Source organism: Tiliqua scincoides, chromosome 1 (genome assembly GCF_035046505.1).
Source record: "Tiliqua scincoides isolate rTilSci1 chromosome 1, rTilSci1.hap2, whole genome shotgun sequence".
Classification (NCBI taxonomy): Eukaryota; Metazoa; Chordata; class Lepidosauria; order Squamata; family Scincidae; genus Tiliqua; species Tiliqua scincoides.
The window spans coordinates 178,881,755-178,900,754 of NC_089821.1; the positions used below are offsets into that span (position 1 = coordinate 178,881,755).

A 19,000-nucleotide genomic window follows, 5' to 3' on the forward strand; every position below is an offset into this window, starting at 1 on the left:
CACTGTCCCATTTAAAATAAACAGAGTGAGTGGAACATGCTGGGAGTTCCAGAAAGCAGGATCTGTTTGGAGGAAGGAGGGAACTGCCATGCTCCAGGGAAGGGGGAAAGGGTTGGGGTGGGTTCCAGATCTCCACCTCTCCTTCCTCACACAGCTGCTTTCCTAAGTAGCCAGATGCACAAGAAGGTGGTGGTGGCAGCAGCAGCATTTCCCCCCCCTTCCTTTCTTCCTCCGGTGCTGCTGAAGGAACAGGTGGGCTGGCTCTGCTTATATACATTCATCACTCGATGATTCTCAGTCAGATGTGTCAACTGTCTCTGCTGAATAACACCGTGTTTGAGTCAGCATCAACCATTTTGGCTGGAATTTCTGTCTGCTGACTTATTGGGGGGAGGACTGATTTACACACTCAAATCATGATTTGCTACTGAACAGTGCTTATGAGAATTCATGAAGCTAAGTTCTGTGCCCAAACACAAAATAAGAAACAAAATAGGGCCCCTAACTCTGACCTCCTGTGGTGGACCTCCAGCAACAGGATAATATTCCACTCTGTATTTGTCAACACTCTCAGCAGGTGCGGTCCAAGACACTCTGAAGGAAAAAGGTGTCACCTCAGAAGTAACTAAATTGGTGGGTGGTGGTGACATATCTCCTGTAGTGCCAGAAAATGCAAAGAGAATAGTGTTACAAAATCTTACCAATGATAGAAATGAAAAGCAATAATACACATCAAATCAATTTGTTTCAAATTGCTGTAGGAATTGCTTCCTAATATGCATTTAATTGCTTTTAAATGCAAGTTCTAAAACCATAAATGGAAGATATTTACCTACTTAACTGAAATGTATATGATCAGCACATTCATAGTGAATAATATTCATAGTGAATTCATAGTGAATTCACATAATTCAAACTGAATAGCAGAATAAAATCCTATTCAGCACGTAAGGAACAAACAACCCAATTAAATAGATGTTTAAGTAAGTATAAATGCCCTAGCCCATACTGACAGTTGTGATACAAGTCTCAAGAAGAAGGCACCTCTGTCGAAGGAAGAAAGAAGGTGCACCCTGTAGGCCTGTGATGGTTATGTTTTGGTTTGTTGTTGAATATACTAACAAAAGTTTGGGCAATGAGTAGCTGGCATCACTCATGCCTTAAAACACTTTTATGGGCAACAAAATACATGGGAGTACAATTATTACATGTAGATTGTCAGTTGTAATTATTGTACATCAATGTTTTGCCATGTGCAAAGGTAGCATCAGGAACTCAAATCATGTGGATGAAGTCCATGATATGGTTCATTCTCAGGTCAGCATCTTCTCCCACCCCAGGTGGGAGAAACAATGTTTGCACAGGATGGAGCTACTGCATAGGTACATCACGCAAGGTTTCTGCTGTTACTAAGGAGTGAAGAAAGGTAGTCTGCTACAGCGACTACCACACCTTAAAGTTAATGTGAAAAAGAGCACTTGTTCTGAAATATTACAATAGCATTATTTCTTCAGTGTGTGTTGTGTGTGTTCATGGCATTAAAAAATAGAAATACCTAAGGTTCATTCCTCAGATGAGGCAAATGGAAAAAAATCAGTCTGTGAAAAGACTACATTGCTAGTTCATACATAATGGGCGGCCCAAACCTAACTAGGACTGGCGCAGCAAGGCTGCATGGCCTGTGCTGTACCTAGCATTAGTTGGTAGCTGGATGGAGGTCTCCCTGGGGTAAGAGGATTTTTTTCCCTCATTCTAATATCCCAGTCAGCCCTATTGGGCTACTTGGATCTACCTGTTATATAGCTGTCAGAAGTCTGAATAGCCCGGTGTAACGCCTGCTGGCCCAGGAAGGGGGGATTAGGATACAGTGGAGGAGACCTCCACCAATCCTACCCCCTCTCTGACCTGATCTACCTGTGTTCCACCCTCTCTCATCCAGAAACACTGCCTCCCCATCTCCAATCCATCTCTCACCGTCCCTCCACAAGTCTTACCTCCGCCAGCGGTGGATCAAAAGGATACAGCATTGGCAGGGCAATGCAGACTGCCCTGCTGGCACTACTTACTCCCGGGGTGGTGTAAATGTGCTTTATGGCATGGTCATAACACCTTCAGCCAGAAGAGCAGCTGCTGCACTGGCAAGGTGCCAGCACTGGACTGCACTCTAGGAAAGGGAGCAACCCTGATGTCCAGCACAGTTGTATTCAGTTCCAACTGCTGTAATTCAATTATGTAATTTAAGAAATGTAAATATAATTTTCTTTTAAAAGATGGAAATAAAACTGAAAATGAAAACATACCTGAACCTTTCACACTATTGCACAAATTATTTGTGAGATCATCAACAATATGATCAAGGAAGGCAAAATCTGCAACATTGTAAGCATGGGTCTCATCGGGGTCCGATGCAATCTGCTTCAGTTCATTTTCATCAGCATTTTTAATACCTTGAAAAGAGCACAAAGTGAATCATGGTTGAAATAACTTCAGAATATTGTATATTTCATACAAGGAGTGATGAGTTATTCCAGCCACAATCCTAAACACACTTACTGGGGAGTAAATCCCCCTGAATTCAGTGGGACTTAATTTCAAGTAAGCATGCTTAGGATTGCTTTGTTTCTTGATGCATCTCTTATTCACTGCCTGAATCCTCATAATACTCACCAATAGCATAAAGCTCAATTCCTTCATTCTTCAGATTCCTTGATGGAACAACTATATCATCTTGTGATTTGCCATCAGTGATGAGAACACCAATTTTGCGAGCTCGAGGCCTTAGGCCAACTGCTGGTTTGAAGTTGTTTGTTAAGATGAAACTCAAAGCCATTCCTGCAATCACACACAGGCACACACACACATTGAAAGAGAGTGAGAGTCATCATTCATTAGCCATTGTTTCCAGCCTAAAAGGTAGGTCAGCCAAAAGTGTTGTTGGCATTCATTAAAGAACATATAAGTTCTGCCCTATCAAGGCACTTCTGTCTTGTTGCCATGGTGACCAGCCATGAAAGAAGACTTCTGACATTTCCCTTCCCAAGAAATGACAAGAATGTCTATTCGACACAGAATGGAAAGGGCCAAACTACACATTATGTGGGAGATATGTGATTGATTCCTGCTTTTGTTGTTGTTTTTCTAAACTGCAGCGGGGGAGACGATTCAGCAACAGAGGCTTGTTAAAGCCTTGGCACCATGTCATTTTCCTAGTCATAATAATGCCCTACTAAACTACTGTTGTTCATGGCATTAAAAAAAAATATTTTTTTCTATATAGATATCTAGACATATCTAGATATAGATACAGATATATAGATAGATATATAGATATAGATATATAGACATCTGAGGCTCTTTCCTTCAATGAGGTTAACAGCAAAACACCTTCCAACCTGGTACCACAGATTATTCAAGTGCTAGTTTGGGAAATCATAATGACTTGGACAATCTCTTCTCAACTGACAAAAGCTTACAGCCCTTTCTGAGACCATCTATTCTATAAATGGACTTTATAGGTTACCATATGCTTCTTTTAGTTTTGGATGATCAGCCATACATAAGTCAACGCAAATCTTGAATTCTCCTTTAGTAAGAAAACACATCTTATGCTCATATCATCTCTGTATCTAATTATCGCATTTATCTACACACATGTTCCTTGAGAGAAATCCTGGGTCATATGCCATAGCTTCTATCATTAAGTTCCTAGTTCCTTATTGCAAGTTGTGCTGGGGAACGAATGGGAGAAGCCAAATTCTGCTTTTAATATTAGGGTCCATCCAGGAGGCATTAATTGTTTCCAGTACCTTGGATTCAACCACAAGCTACCAGTCACAAGCTACAATTAATAATAATAATAATAATAACTTTATTTCTACCCCGCCTTTCTCCACGAAGGGACTCAAGGCGGTTTACAACATATTAAAAACAATTTAAAAAACAAATAAAAACATATTAACACATACTAAAAACAGCAGTCAGAGTAAAAAAAATAGGTAAAAAGAGCATAGAGCAGCAGCAAGTCATAAAAGAATCAGGCCTGTAAAAAAATATTAAAAGATGTTAAAAAGATGTTAAAAGGCCAAGAACTCAGAAGGCCTGTTTAAACAGAAGGGTTTCAGGCCTTGCTGAAAGGTCTCAAGAGAGGGTCTCAAGAAACAATTACACTCTTGTTATATATATCTCAATGTTTTTTTCAATTTACTAAATGTACACAAGCTCCAGATACAGATTACAGATATAAATTACATGTAAATCAGTATAATGACTTAGAAAGAAAACATCCTCCAGTACTATATGTCAATTTTTTTTCTAGTATATTTTATATGAAAATCAGAAACAGAATGACTACCTGTTAGAGTGTTGCCTCCTTTATATGGCAAATTGGCCACAGCATCCATTAAACTCTTTTTGGTGACATGCGTGTTGAGGTGCCACTCTGTTCTGGGATCACCACTATACTGTGCAAGACCTGGGAGAGAAAGTTATAAAATGTCCTGAAACAATATTATCCAAAATTTTATATAGAGAAATTACCATTGATTTAAATCTTGTTAGGCTAGTTTGAGTTTTATTATAGTTTTATTTAGATATATTCCAGTATCTTCAAAACTTACCAATCTGCACGTTGTCAGGACCAATATCAAATACTTCAACAATGCGACCAATGAAGCTTCTGACTGTTTTAAAATTTGGTCGACCAATACTCCATGAACCGTCCACCAGCAACACAATATCTGCTTCTGCTCTGGTTTTGCATTCCAGGCCTGTCACACCAACCAGAATAAAATTGTGTCAGTTGCATCAAACTAACAACTGTTTTCTCCTATCCTCGTCTACACTATCCATGAAGTAGGCTTTAATTTGAACAACTAACATTATCACTTCTGCATACACTGACATTTTAAAGTCATCATAAGCATTTCATAGTTCTGCCAGTAATATGAAAGGACTTCTAAGGTTGCATACATTATGAATCATTAGAAAACATGATTGTGGTGCATACACAAGTCGGGGGCAGAACAGGGGAGGGTCAAAAGCAATTTGGGGTGGGGAGCAAGCCAAGCTGGAGCCGTTCAGGGGTGGGGTGGATCTTGGTGGCAACTGTACACGCCAAGATCCTATTCCCCCTTTTCCCAGCCTGACATGCCCCATGACTCTCCTCAGACTTACACCAACTAAATAGCTGATGCAGGTCAGGCAGCCTACAGGGAGGTAAGTTAAACAGATTTTTACTTACCTATTCTGGGTTGTCTGGAGCACCCCCCCCCCCCACCATAGAATGCAGTTCACACTCGATAGAGTGTGCTGCATGTTAAGAGCTGGCAGGAGATAGGATTTGCCCATACGTAAGCGAGCCAATGAGTAGCTTCCAGACAGTGTTTCTGCCATCACGTGCTCCTTCTGTGAATGGAAACTCCCTCCACAGAAGGAACATTCTACTCTTGCAAGGGGTCCTTGCACAAGTGGAATGCTTCTTTTGTTCATGGATTTGTTCTTCTATTTGTGGAGGGAGTTCCTTGTGAGAGTAGCGCTAGTCGGGATGCTTTCCAATGACCACTTCATTATTTAACAGTTAAAAATGAAGATATCTAAGCATTTAAATACTATTCAATGACGATTGATAAACTAATATCTTTAGAAATTAAATACATATGCTTTGCGGAGACAAATGACATGAAATTTATACTGGAATAGATCAATGAGTGCAGATGGTGCAGAAATTTGCACATGTAAAACTACAAGAAAAGAGAACAACATAAATAAGATACAGAAAAACACACACACACACAAAGGAATCAGAAGAGACAGAAACAAACATTTATACAAAGTTTTAAATACTTAAGAAAGAAAATAATTGGAGGGCATCCATTTACAAATTAAAACAAGAATCATTTCATTTTTCATGTATTGAAAATCACAATGCATTTATACAAAGCAGAAAGACTAAAGCATTTAAACGATCCTTTCAACAGCCAATTGAGTGGGGGGGGGGAAAGAACACACTCTTCCTCCTTTTTCTTCTGTAGATCATGTTACCAGCTGCAAAACTTTCTGGCTTCATGCCATCATAGCTTCTGGTCTTTACATGGAAGAAATCCCAGTGAGCAAAATCAGGCACACTCATCAGAGTTGAAATATAGTGTGATTTCATCTACGTAATTGATCCAATACTGTAGATTCATGAAAATAACTATTCCAGGTACCTGAGGATTTAAAAGCATGTCTTCTTCTGCATAGAAAATACAAATCTAGTCTTTAATTAACACCATTACAGATTATAAAGTTGAGTTTATATTACAGTTCATGCACTTACTAACAATGGCTGGTATTCAAAGAACCTCACACATCAGCATTTCCCGGAGTGCACCAAGTAACCCACCAATTCCACTATCTCTTATCCTGTATTATGAGCCTCAATCCTAAGGAGTGGTTTTTCAGCTATCCAGGGTTCTAGGGGAATGAGGGGCTAGAAAAGACTTGGTCTACACGCAAAGTACTGCAAATGGCCTTTAATTCCTGGCCCTAAAAGAGTCCCCACATAGCATAGTTGAGCAGTCAATAGTCAGTTTTCATAAAAAATTAAAGCGCCTTTCCAATGCCTCTGGGGGGCATTCTTTATGGGCCTCAAAATTCTTCTGGTTGCATCCAGTGGTCAGGGAAAGCCCGATCTGCTGACTTAGTTATGTGTGGGTTTCAGCATATGCAGGGGTTCTGGGAACAGAACCTCCACAGATATGAGGACTGTCCTACACTTGAATTCATGCAAGTCAGTCACATGTAGAATGTGGGTTAACTGTATTGTATACTCCTTGACAGCGTTTCCAGCTGGAGCTAGTTAATTCTCCTAAGTGCTGTAGTATAAATGTAGACCACAATTCTAAGAATTCTGCAACTAGCTCTGGGTACCCACCAGGACTACGGAATTGGATTTGTCAAACAAAACACACCCACACCCCTGTGGTTCCACATAGCAAACCTCTTAAGGAATTTTCAAGAACAGTTTCTTGTACATTGAGGTACATGGGGCTTTTGGTCCTGGTTACAGTGGCGCATATGTGTGTTTTCTAAAGTTATGGTCCAATCCTATGGGAGCCTTGCACTGCTGAAACTAGCATCCTAACAGCACAAGGTTGTCATAAAAGGCAGCATGCCTTTTTGTGTAGCCAGACTGCTACCACAAGCAGAGAACAGGTGCATCCGTGAGCCAGCAGTATTGCAATGACCCCCTGTACTAGTAAATGAGTGCAAGGGGTGGGAGGAAACAAGGGAATGGGTGAAACAGACAAGGAGTGGACAGAAAGCAATGGGGCAAACTGGGGTTGGGAGGGGGTGGATCAAGGCCAGGATGGGGGGGGGGCATTATAGGCAGCAGCAGTGCCACAGATATCCTATAATCCGTTCCGGCCTCGATTCACCTTCCCAGGTCCACTTGGACTTGTGCCAGTGAAATTGCCGGTGCAAGTCTGAGCAAATTCTTTGGGGGTGAAGGCTTATCCTCAGGAAAGGGAACAAATGTTCCCTTACCAAGAGAAGACCTCCAGGACTGCCTATCTCACAGAATACAGCAAGCACTCTGGTAGTGTGGCTGCATGTGGGGGTGGATAGGACTGGGTTGTTATTCTAACGAACAGCTCTTCAATTCTTGCAGTTGTGTGGTAAAAATTACCAAAAAAAATTAAATTTTAAGTAAAACTTTCTTGAAGTGAACCATGTATTTCAAAAGCAGAAAACCTAAAACTGTTTTTTCCTACTGAAAACCACCTACAACATTTTCCCGTTTCTATAAACAAATTAACTAAATGAAATACAGCAATAGAATTATACTGGCTGTCTGCAGCCCAGTGCGGGCTGTGCAAATTAGAAGCAGCCAGAGTACAACTGCTCAAAACTATTTCTCTCTTTGCATATTGTTGAAAACAATTGTTCTCTTCGGGCATTTGATAATGTGTGAGTAGGTCTATATAACTTGTTAATACAATTGGAAATGGACCAGTAATTAATTACTGAAAAGTAATTGGAATAAAATTGCCTCTCAGTTTACAAACCCCTCCCTTCTCAGAGGCTTTCTGGTAGTGCCTAGTTGGCAACCTTCAGTCTTGAAAGACTATGGTATTGCGCTCTGAACGATGGTTCTGGAACAGCGTCTAGTGTGGCTGAAAAGGCCAATTCAGGAGTGACAATCCCTTCCACACCGGGAGCAAGTGCAGTCTGTCCCTGGTCTGTCTCCCTGGCTATGGGCCTTCCTTCTTTGCCTCTTAGCCTCAGACTGTTGGCCAAGTGTCTCTTCAAACTGGGAAAGGCCATGTTGCACAGCCTAGAGACATGGTAGAGCCTAGAGACATTTCATCTTAGATGAGCCTTAGGAGTCATGGTTTTTTATCTGAGTCTTTTAGTTCCATGCAGTTTCAAATTTTATGAGCTTGCCCTTTCTCAGCGCTGCTGGTTTTGTATTTTTATTATGATGTTATGGTTGTTTTAAAGTTTAAAGTTGTTTTAATGTTTATACACAACTTGCAGCCCAATCCTAGGCATGTCTACTCAAAAGTCAGTCCCATTATAGTCAACGGGCAGGGCTGGCCTTGGGATCAGCAGGACTCAATGTGGGGTGCCTGTGCAGGGCCCCCCACTCACCAGGCAGCCACAGCAACTGCAGCCACAGTGATCCAGATGCTTATGGTGCTGAATGCAAAGCATGACTCCCAGAAATAGTTGGCGGTGAAATAGCATCACTGCCAACTACTTCTGGGAGGCCCATTTCAGGTCAAACAGTCCCAGGGAGGGCAAGCAAGCCAACACTCCACTAGCCGCACTGCCCTTCCAGGCTGCCAGATGCTGGGTACAACAGTGGGAGATCTGCCCGCAACCCCAATGGGGAGGCCTCAGAGAATGGGGTCCAATGTCACGACATAGGCCACATTGCCCTAAGACCAACCCTGCCAATGGGGCTTACTCCCAAGTAAGTGTGGAAAGGATTACAGGCTTATTGTCTGAAATACAGTTTTTATGTTTGTAAGCCATTTGGGTTCACCTCAGAGAGAAAAGTGGGATATAATGTAGTAAGTAAATGAATGAATGAATGAATGAATGAATGAACAAAAGGTGGCCCTTTCCTAAAGGTGTGTACTAATTAGGAAAAAATGGGAACTGTCAATGTGACCATTAAAGACTAAGGAGTGGGCTTCACGAAAAACAGCCTCTTCATAGTACAATGAACCCTGCAAGTAAATAACTGTATCCATTAACTCTGCTGAAATGGATCGTTTTACCAATTTTGTAAGCAGAGCTTAATCTTCAGCTAAGAACAGCCCTAATGAAGTATCAGTTTCCCCCCATTAAAACCAAATTTACCTCTTGATAAAAATGGTTCCCCAGTAGGTTCTGTCATGGTTGTCATTTCTTGTCCGATTAATGGCAAACTTTCCCCTCCTTCAAACACTCCAAAAACATTGACTTTATACGAAGTGCCTGCCCTATATAAAGCACATACATAAATCAAATTGAACCATGAGGATGATAAAAATGTATTTTTGAGGCAAAATAATATTTTTACAATTGTTTTCTATGTTCTCAATATCTGTAATGTGGACTGAAGAATGTTCTTGGTTCAGGGCATTGCTCGTTATATCTAAAGCATATTATATTCTGGCTGTTCTACTAAATGCTGGAAACTAGTCAGTCAAGGTCTCCTCTTACCCCATTTTTTAAAAATTTACCTTTCAATTTATTTGTCTATTGTTTCATCTCTAAAGATTTCAGCCCGACTGGGCCATCCAGAGCCCAATCCTAAAAGGCGGCGGTGCCACTAGGTACAGCAGCTCCATGGGAGGACTCCTTCAGGGAAGGCCCAAGTCCCACAATGGGGCTTCTCAAGTCTGAGCCAGCTATTTTGCTGGTGCAGAGTTGTGATACTCCAAGTCAGGCCTTTCAGGAACCAGCAGAACAGAGCTCTACCGGTCCCACCCCCTTCCTGACCCGGTTCCTCCCCCCCACCCCACCCCCCACCTTCCCTTTGCCCAGATACTTCTTACTGCTGGAGCACTGGCTTGCCCTCTGAGTGGTGCTGAGGTTCAGTGCCAATTGGCACTGGTCCAGCACTGGAAGCCCCTCCTCTCCAGATGAGCCTTACACTGGCTTGCAACAGCCAGCACTGGCAGTACGCTTGTACCACCAGCGCTAAAGAGCTCAGGATTGAGCTCCAAGACAGTTAATTCGCCACTATATCAACAACCAAAGACATGGCAGAAGGCTTTCACAAGGCTTCTGGACGTTCCTATATTCATTCATTCAAACTATTTCTAACTCATTTTTCTTTGTTTGGTATCCCAGGAGGCTAAGAAAATAGATTAAAATCAATAAAAAATAGAATGGTGTGTCTCTCTGGAAAGGGATTTCAGTGGGTCAGTAGGTTCATGCAAAAAGGAAAAAAGCACATTATCATCATCGATACCTGAGCTCCTCCAATACAACTGTGTTGTCATATGGTCCAACCATTAATTCTCCAAGTCGTCTGTCTTCTCCAATTGGATGAAAAGTCACTTTGTAACCCCTCACTTCCCCAGGGGCTGGCTCCCAAGTGACTCGGAAGCTTGACATTGTAGAATCTGAAGTCCTTAGATTTCTGGGAGACTTAAATGGAGAAGCTGAAACAATACCAAAGAAATGAAATGTTTGCTTCATTCAACCAATATTATTGCTTTATTATGGTAACTGGTTTTTGTTTTTGGTACATAATAGCTGTAATACCAGAAGAGGACAATTTCAGTCCAGGGTATTGGCAATTTCAAAAAGGGTAATGGCAGAGGGTTTTTCTTTTTAAAAAACTCCTTCCCTGCTACCATGCAGTAGTTCTGATCTGTGCATCTTGTTGCATTTGGCATTTTAAACACACACACACACACACACGCACGCACACACACCAGGCACAATCACAATCTCCTCTCATTTTGACTATGTGTGTTCTGACTGTTGAAAACTGCCAGATAGATTGGACAGATAATTATACTGGGGCTACTGTGGCATCTAAAAGTCTTACAAAAGGTAAAAGTAAGGCTGCTTCAGGAAGAGAATGGGAGCCTAACTACAACTTCACAATGAATAATATCCTCATTCTTTGTGCTCAACGCAAATACACAGTCAGTTCGCGTTATCCACTAGGGTTAAGAAGTGCCAAAGCATCTCTGAATGCTGCAGAGACCTTCCTGAAGCTTCAGAGACCTTCAGAATGGCACCCAGAACCAGTGCAGACACCTTTAAAATGACCAGCGGAAGCCTCCCCTGGCCATTTTAAAGGGTTCCGTGCTGGTCACAGAAGCCACTCTGAAGGTGCTTGCAATTTCCAGAAGTCTCTGCGAAGCAGATATCAAGAACAGAAGTATGGATAATGAAAAATGGTAGCAATTCTGCCCTTCGCAGATTAGTGAATTTGTATAGAAAAAGAACGGACTGTATCAACAGGTTTGATTGTGTTCATGTAGGACTCCACAGGAACCAAGAGCTTTTGTCCTTCCAAAGCCATGAAGATGAAGTTATCACAACTTACTGCTATGAAAGGTTGTTGTGCTTTTCTTATATACATATGACCTTTACCCAGAAACGTCGCACACTGCACTTCTTGCATTGCTCTTTACACTCTCTCTTTCTTCTCCTCTCTATAAAATCTGACTTCTGAGGATAACGCTTCATGCATCAGATGAATTGGAATCTAGTCCAGGAACATTTATTCATAAGAAATCTGTTATTTATTAAGATGCCACAGAACTCTTTATAGCTCTCATTTTGAAGCAGTTCAAAACACTTCTAATGATCAGAGCTATGAAAAGGGGGGGAAAAGGATGGGGCAAGGAGCAAGAGTCCAAACTATTGGAACTCCTCAAAGGTCCTCCACCCATTTTGATGCTGTATGAGGAAAACAATATAGGGAAAATCTAGTCTCAAAAATATTCTCAATGGAATCTGTAATATGTATTCACCATCTGAGACCAGTAAGGCAACTAACATCACTAACAAAATGGATAAAAAGAGGGGGTTTTCTGGGTCAAACAACCCAATCCTAACTAAAAGCACCCCACAGGACAGCTTTGCATATTCTTTCTTTCTCTTTAGTGAATACAGTGGTTCTCAAACTGGGATGTCACGACACCCAAGCCAGAGTCCTGGCCTCTTTCCTCTTAAGGGGTGGGGAGGGGGAGAGGCAGTGACATGATCGCCAGCACCGCGTCACTTTGAAGCGGCCCGGGGCCTGGCTGAACTTACCACAGCCTACTGCAGCCTCCCAGGGGTGCGGGGAGCCCCGTGACAGCCTCCGCAGGGCCCCCTGAAGTGCGCTGACACTCAAAATAACTATCACAACCCACTTCCAGTTTCATGATCACAAACCGGAAGTGGGTTACAATCATTATTTTGAGTGTCTCTGCAAGTTGGGGAGCCCTGCAGAGGCTGGCGCAGGACTTCCCGCACCCCGGGAGGCTGCAGCAGGCTGTGGTAAGTAGGCCAAGTAGATAAGTAGGCAGCAGGCCAAGCCCCTACACTCTCCATAGCGATGCGATCCTGGCAATCATGTCGCTGCCCCCCCTCCCCTGCAAAGACTTACAGTGGGGCTCAAACTCCCTGGGACTTTGAGCATCGCTGAGTTAGTAGATTGTTTTTTCTTTAGGGGGAAACACTAGAGAATAGCATGCTACTGGTTTAGGAAGCAACATATTCCCTCCTGAACTAACTTTTATTTTTACTTTTAAAGGCTGTAATTTATTGTCAAAGAGCAAAGTCAAGGATTAAGCTCAAATGGTGGGGGATAAAAAGTAATGCCTCTTTAAACAAAAAATGATTTCATAGTTCTAAGACTATGAAGAACTTAGGGAAGTTGTTAATGTGAACTCACATCACAGCCTCAATAACAGCAAGGCATAATTACAACAGCCTATAAAAACCAATGTTCCTAAACTAGGATTACTCTATCAGTATCCCTTATAACCAATCACTCATAAAAACTTAATAACTGAAGCCTCTGAAAGAAATGCCTCAAAGCTAATTCAGCACTGTAACAAGAGACATTGTGTTGAATTTTCAACAACTGAAATACTCCCATCACATTAGATATTCTTGATATCAATGACAAGGTCACAGTTGAATGAGTTGCACCACATTCTTTAAAATTAAAGTGACGTCATTTAAAAATATTTATTTTAGTCTGGTTACTTACTAAAAATTTGGAAGCACCACAGCTTAATATCTAAGATTATAGGTTTGTTTATTTATGTAACATCTTTCTTCCATTCCCTTATTTAGGAGGCCTCCATAACTACCCTCCCACCATAGGATACAGCATACACCCCATTGGCACAGCTACACCAGGGCTGGAAAGTTGGATAGTATTGGGCCCCAAGTCTTCACTGAAGTTGCTCTATCCAATCACAGTGAAATTTTAACCCCAGATTTGTGGGACTGATTGTGGTTATTAAGGTATCTGCTCAGAACACAATGTTCTTTATTACTAATTTACACACCAATGGAGCACTGGAATTAAAATCATTTCTAAAATAAAGTGCTCAGATTACACTTTGAGCACCACTAAAATCTCATACAAAACACCAGAAAATCTAGGGATCCAATTTATAGATGGCACACAGTCAGCATCTTCCTGGACTATTGGTCAATCAATTTAGTGCTAGATAAGATATAAGGAAAGTAATACTGACAGAGTGAGAACAAGTGAGGAACAAAGAAGCATGGGAATTTGTGCCAGAATACACTGTCGAACCTCTTGTTTGTTCTGTGTGCCAGTATTTCTAATCCCTTGCTCTGCCATTAGGATTAATTGAGGATTAACACAGGGATCATTACAAACCCTGTGCGACTTACAGGTGGCTTAAGTTTGATGAGACCAGACCTTCCATGACAGAGGATTGAGAAGTACTCCCTCAGATGCCAGGTTGGAGTACAATTTCAGAGGCAGCAGAAATAATAAACAAGAAGCTTTGAAAAAGAAGCACATATCAATGATAAACTATTACAATCCCTTAAATAAATATTCGGTTTGGCAGCCTACCTAACCTCAGACATCTCTAGACCTGCATTTTTTTTCTTTACAATCTTCTCATACAGATAAATCTGTACCTGTTGTTCCTTCTCCTTGTCTTGGTTTTCCTTCACCAGATTTATACATTGGAATGACGGAGATGTCATAAGTAGTCAGAGGCTGGAGACGTTTCAGGATCGTTGTGGTGTTGGTAGGTGGTACTTTGGTGAACATTTGTCTTCCTCCCCTGCGGGGTCGGTAAACTACACGATAGCTGGCAACTTTTCCAGGAGCAGGTTGCCAACTAACTCTCATTGTGGTCTCTTTTTCTTGGTCCACTCTCACAGTTCTGGATCTTGGTGATACTTTTCAATGTGAACAAAAGGGGAAAGAGTTGTTTTGCTTGTTTGCTTACAAATCTTAATTTCTCATAAAATATGAATAAGAGTTCAAAATAATTTTGAATAATGCTACAATTTTGCATGCGTACAAGCATGTACGCACGCACGCACACATAATGCTTGCTTTCCTCCCAAAGACATTTCTTTTTTAACATTTGAGATATTTGATAAGGAAGTACCCTCAGTTTGGGGAAAACAGCAAATCTTCTCCTGGTTATAAATCAGAGTTAAGGACCACATTTAGAGCACAATCCTAGGCATGTCTACTTAGAAGTAAGTTTCACTGCGTTCAATAGGGCTTACTCTCAAGAACATTTGTATAGGACTACAGCTTTAGAGGGTGTCTCATGTAAGAATGATCAATATTCCTCACTTTTATTTTGGATGAGGATAGGTCTCTCCCCATTCTTTTCAAGAAACAGAGGCATAATGCTGTTGCCCAGTGCCCAGGGCAGTGATGTCACAATACCACGATATTACGTGTCACTTCCAGTTTTTCCTAGAGGAAAAACTGCACAGAGGCAGTCATTTCCAAGTTCTCCCCAGAGATTGTGGCACTAACTGTTGGGGCTTTGCGTGCCCTGTTTCTTTGTCTGTAGAGGCTGAGAGTCTTCACAGGCAAAAAAAACAGGGTGCACGAAGCCAGCAGCACCCTGTCTTCAGGGAGAACCCAGAAGTGATTGGGAGAAGCCTGGGGGTAGTCATGTGCCCTCATGGCTTAGCATCTGAGGCACATGTCCCTCAGGTTCCACCCAAGTTATGCCCCTGCCAGAAACAAACGTTCCCTTAACTTGAGAAAGCCTTAGATACTGCCCCCTCACAGCAGGATGCAGTGTTGGCACGGCTACATCAGCACTGAAAAGCTGGGTAGGATTGGGCCCTTAGAGTAGCTTTAGATTTGAGCCTGCAGATAGTGACTTGTCTCTCTTAACATCTGTACAATTCCTAGTAGTGTTGGGTGCCAGAGAGAGAGTTTGCTACTTGCCTCTTGAAGGGAAAGCGTACAGGCAAGAAAGTGGAATTCTGTTACAAATAATGCTTTATCCCACCTACCTTCAGTTGTATCTTCTCCCTCTAGAGGAGCTCCTTCTCCACTTCTGTAAGAAGCCAAAACTGAAATCTTATACTTAGTTTCAGGTTGCAGGTTTTCCAGCACAGTATTTACTACATTTCCAGGAACTGTTTTCTGTCCAGATTCATCACCATAAAGTGATTTCCATACAATTCTATAATGATTAACTGATCCTGGGGCTGCTGTCCATGACACTCCAATTGTGGTATCAGTTATGTCTCTAGTAACCAAGTCACGAGGAGAGCCGCGTTCTGCAAGTAGGGGAGAAAAACACAAAGAGATGTGGATTAAAGAGGCAGCCAATAAATACTGCAATAAAACAAAAACTGAAAAATTACATGGTAATGGTGTGAAATCAACACATTCACAACAAATTCAAATTGTGAGAGAAAGCTGTAATAAATTCGTCTGAGATTCAAACTTCACAAAGTGACATACAGGCTACCCAAAAGTAGGGTGTGGGCTTCATGTGGGGGCCATAATATTTGTAAGGTGCTTACCATGTTCATTATCTTGAGAATGTACAAACAATGCTTACAGCCTCCAACAAAAGTGCACTTTTTCAGAAGTGAGGATGGGGGCATTAACAGCTGAGGGCCCAATCCTGTCCAACATTCCAGCATCGGTGCAGCCACAATACAGCCCTGAGGTGGCTCCCCACCAAAGGATGCAGCGCATGCCCCATTGGCACAGCTGCACCAGCACTGGAAAACTGGATAGGACTGGGCCCTGAATCAATCCTTTGCCGTCACAATGACTTAGGACTCAATCCGATCCAAATTTCCAGCACTGATGCAAATTTCCAGCGCTGATGCAACTTTCTTATGTGACCATAGGGCATGTACTGCATCCTTCACTGCAGTCACTGAAGCCTCTCCAATGTAAGGGAAGAATTGTTTCCCTACTTTGGGGCTGTGTTGCAGCTGCATTAACACTGGAAAGTTGGATAGGAGTAGGCCCTTAGTTCTGGTTATCAGCTATCATAGTTTAGAGTGAATGATCCTTAGGCCTACACAACCCCCCTCACTTTCCCCACCCCCTCTGTGTCAGAGAAGATTGAAAGGTTCCATTTTCATTTAAATAACAAATTGCAGTTCCACTTTACAGATTGCAGTTTGCTGACTGCAGAATTACAGTTACACTTTACAAAGAATTCAGATTTTTTTAACTAGAGTTAAAACAGACCAGGTTATCAAACCACAATTTGATCATGGTTTTGAGTCTTGGTTTGTACAAACTCAAGTTAACAGTTCCTCAAGTCTGCACATAATATGAAACTGTGGTCTGTTCAACCACAGAAAAATCAAACCACAGGTAAAGCAAAAGCTTTAACTCTTTTTCTTCTCATGCATGGAGGAGGAGAGTGGAGGGGACTGCATGAGCCAGCCTATTCTTGATCACCTGAGCCATGGTTTGGATCAGGGGTGCCCAAACCCCGGTCCTGGGGGCACATGCGGCCCTCGAGGCCTCTCAATGCGGCCCTCAGGGAGCCCCCAGTCTCCAATGAGCCTCTGGCCCTCCAGAGATTTGTTGCAGCCCACACTGGCCCGACACAACTGCTCTCAGCGTGAAGGCAACTGTTTGACCTCTTTGCATGAGCTGTGGGATGAGGTCTTCCTCCACTGCTTGCTGTTTCACATCTGTGAGGCAGCAGTGGCAGCAAAGGAAAGGCCAACCTCGCTTTGTGCAAGGCTTTTTATAGGCCTTGAACTATTGCAAGACCTTCATTCATTCATATAAGTTCATCTTTAATATATTCATTTATGTAAACTTATGTAAATTTATTCAAATTTTAAATGTAAATTAATTCTCTCTTTCTCCGGCCCCCGACACAGTGTCAGAGAGATGATGTGGCTCTCCTGCCAAAAACTTTGGACACCCCTGGTTTAGATGATGGTCTGAACAGGTCCAATTTTTATCTTTAAACACAATGTGAGAATTCACTTTAGATACTTTTTTAAAGAACCAGGTACGGAGAGACATTTTCAAGGGTCACCCCCTCTGACCTACATTTCTCCCCTGGAAATGCCTTTCACAACAAGATGTCCCATTCCTCTCACCCAACCCCCCACTGTTAGAATTACAAGGGAAATACAGGGTTGGACACCTGCCTTTGACAGTTCCTTTGTGATGCTACCATGCAGAGAAAAGCAGGAAAAAGTCACTAGTAAATCGCCTTGGATACTGCCAGTGGAAAGGAGGTTTAAAAAGTATTTGAATAAAACCAGAGGCTTAGTAAAAGTTGCCACCGCAAGCAAGCATATAATTGCACTGGCCTTCAGAATACAATCTTCAAATTTTTTTGGTCTGAAGCAAGCCTGCAGCAACTCCACAAAAGGAAATAATGTGGCTGTTCTGGAATAAGTGATATGAAATCTGTAAATTCTCCTGTTTAAATCTGACTTCAAACTTCAGTACCAAAATTAATCATCATAGTGCTTAGTACTAAAGTATATTTTTGCTATCCCACTGTTTAGTTCTCTCTATCTAAAGTTCTAGCCTTCCGATTTAAAGCATTATAAATCAGTCTTGGTTGCACAAACAGGGATTTCAAGATGAAGCTTTATGGTCAGTTTGAATGTGTTATACACCCATAAAGGGTATATGAGCAATATTTAATATTGCTTTGCTGTGTTAAGGTTCAAAGTTTGAAATTTTGAAGATCCCACTGAATTCATTGAGGTAAGTGAAAGTTTAGGACTAAGACTGAATCCCAGGAGAACAATTTTCCAGGAAGACTGAAAAGGACAGGACACCAAAAGTAAATTCTTTTTGTTGTTGTTTTTCATCCTGCTGTAAAGTTTCTACCTTCAAAATGTGGTTTTTTCATTCAAATAAAGTCTATGAATGTAATCCAAATTTAAAAAAATATGGAAAAACTGTCTTGATAGAATGTGCAGATGTCTCATAATAAAAGGCTTTTCTTTCCACATTTTAATGTAATATAAACACACAGACCACTTTACATTGGCTACTTTAATTTAAGCCTCTGCCACAGCATGACTTCAGTACTAAACTATCTGCAGATACAGTAAATTTTCAACAATTAACTCTGGAAGACAAGAGCTAATAATATACACTGGAAACCCTGCCAGAATAATTATATATTTGAAACAAAAATTATCAACTAACCTAGGATGCATACCACTGAATAGCAGAGGAAAGTAATTTACTTGCAATATTGTAAACTCTTTGTCAATTACAAAAAAAAAAAGTGAATTGTGGGACCAAAGAATTTCTGTGGTATTAAACCTTCTATGTTTTTGTTGAATGAAACAGTATTTTGGGTTTCCAGGCAAGCCATAAAGATTAAGTGGAAAATGTTGGCCTCAAATAACTGGGAACTGCTGACAAGACACTCTTTCCTCGTAGAAAGGAAAATATGACTTTCATATATATTGCTCTGCAAGGCACGCAATACATTATGAATAGCATATTGAACAGCATCTTGATTCTAAACATATTTTACTTGGAAATGGCCTCTTTTGAGTGAGGTACATGGGCTTTGAC

At 41.5% G+C, this 19,000-nt stretch overlaps 1 protein-coding gene across 1 annotated transcript in view; it reads right to left on the reverse strand.

The window, feature by feature from the left end:
- Positions 1 to 19,000, reverse strand: part of COL12A1 (collagen type XII alpha 1 chain) — a 155,495-nt gene that overhangs the window by 72,461 nt on the left and 64,034 nt on the right. The window contains exons 15-23 of the mRNA XM_066612440.1: positions 15,472 to 15,741; positions 14,116 to 14,382; positions 10,451 to 10,643; positions 9,352 to 9,473; positions 4,617 to 4,766; positions 4,352 to 4,471; positions 2,668 to 2,832; positions 2,301 to 2,447; positions 513 to 655 (exon numbers count right to left, since the gene is read on the reverse strand). Of these exons, the coding sequence (XP_066468537.1) occupies positions 513 to 655; positions 2,301 to 2,447; positions 2,668 to 2,832; positions 4,352 to 4,471; positions 4,617 to 4,766; positions 9,352 to 9,473; positions 10,451 to 10,643; positions 14,116 to 14,382; positions 15,472 to 15,741 (1,577 nt within the window). The remainder of the gene's footprint in view (positions 1 to 512; positions 656 to 2,300; positions 2,448 to 2,667; positions 2,833 to 4,351; positions 4,472 to 4,616; positions 4,767 to 9,351; positions 9,474 to 10,450; positions 10,644 to 14,115; positions 14,383 to 15,471; positions 15,742 to 19,000) is intronic.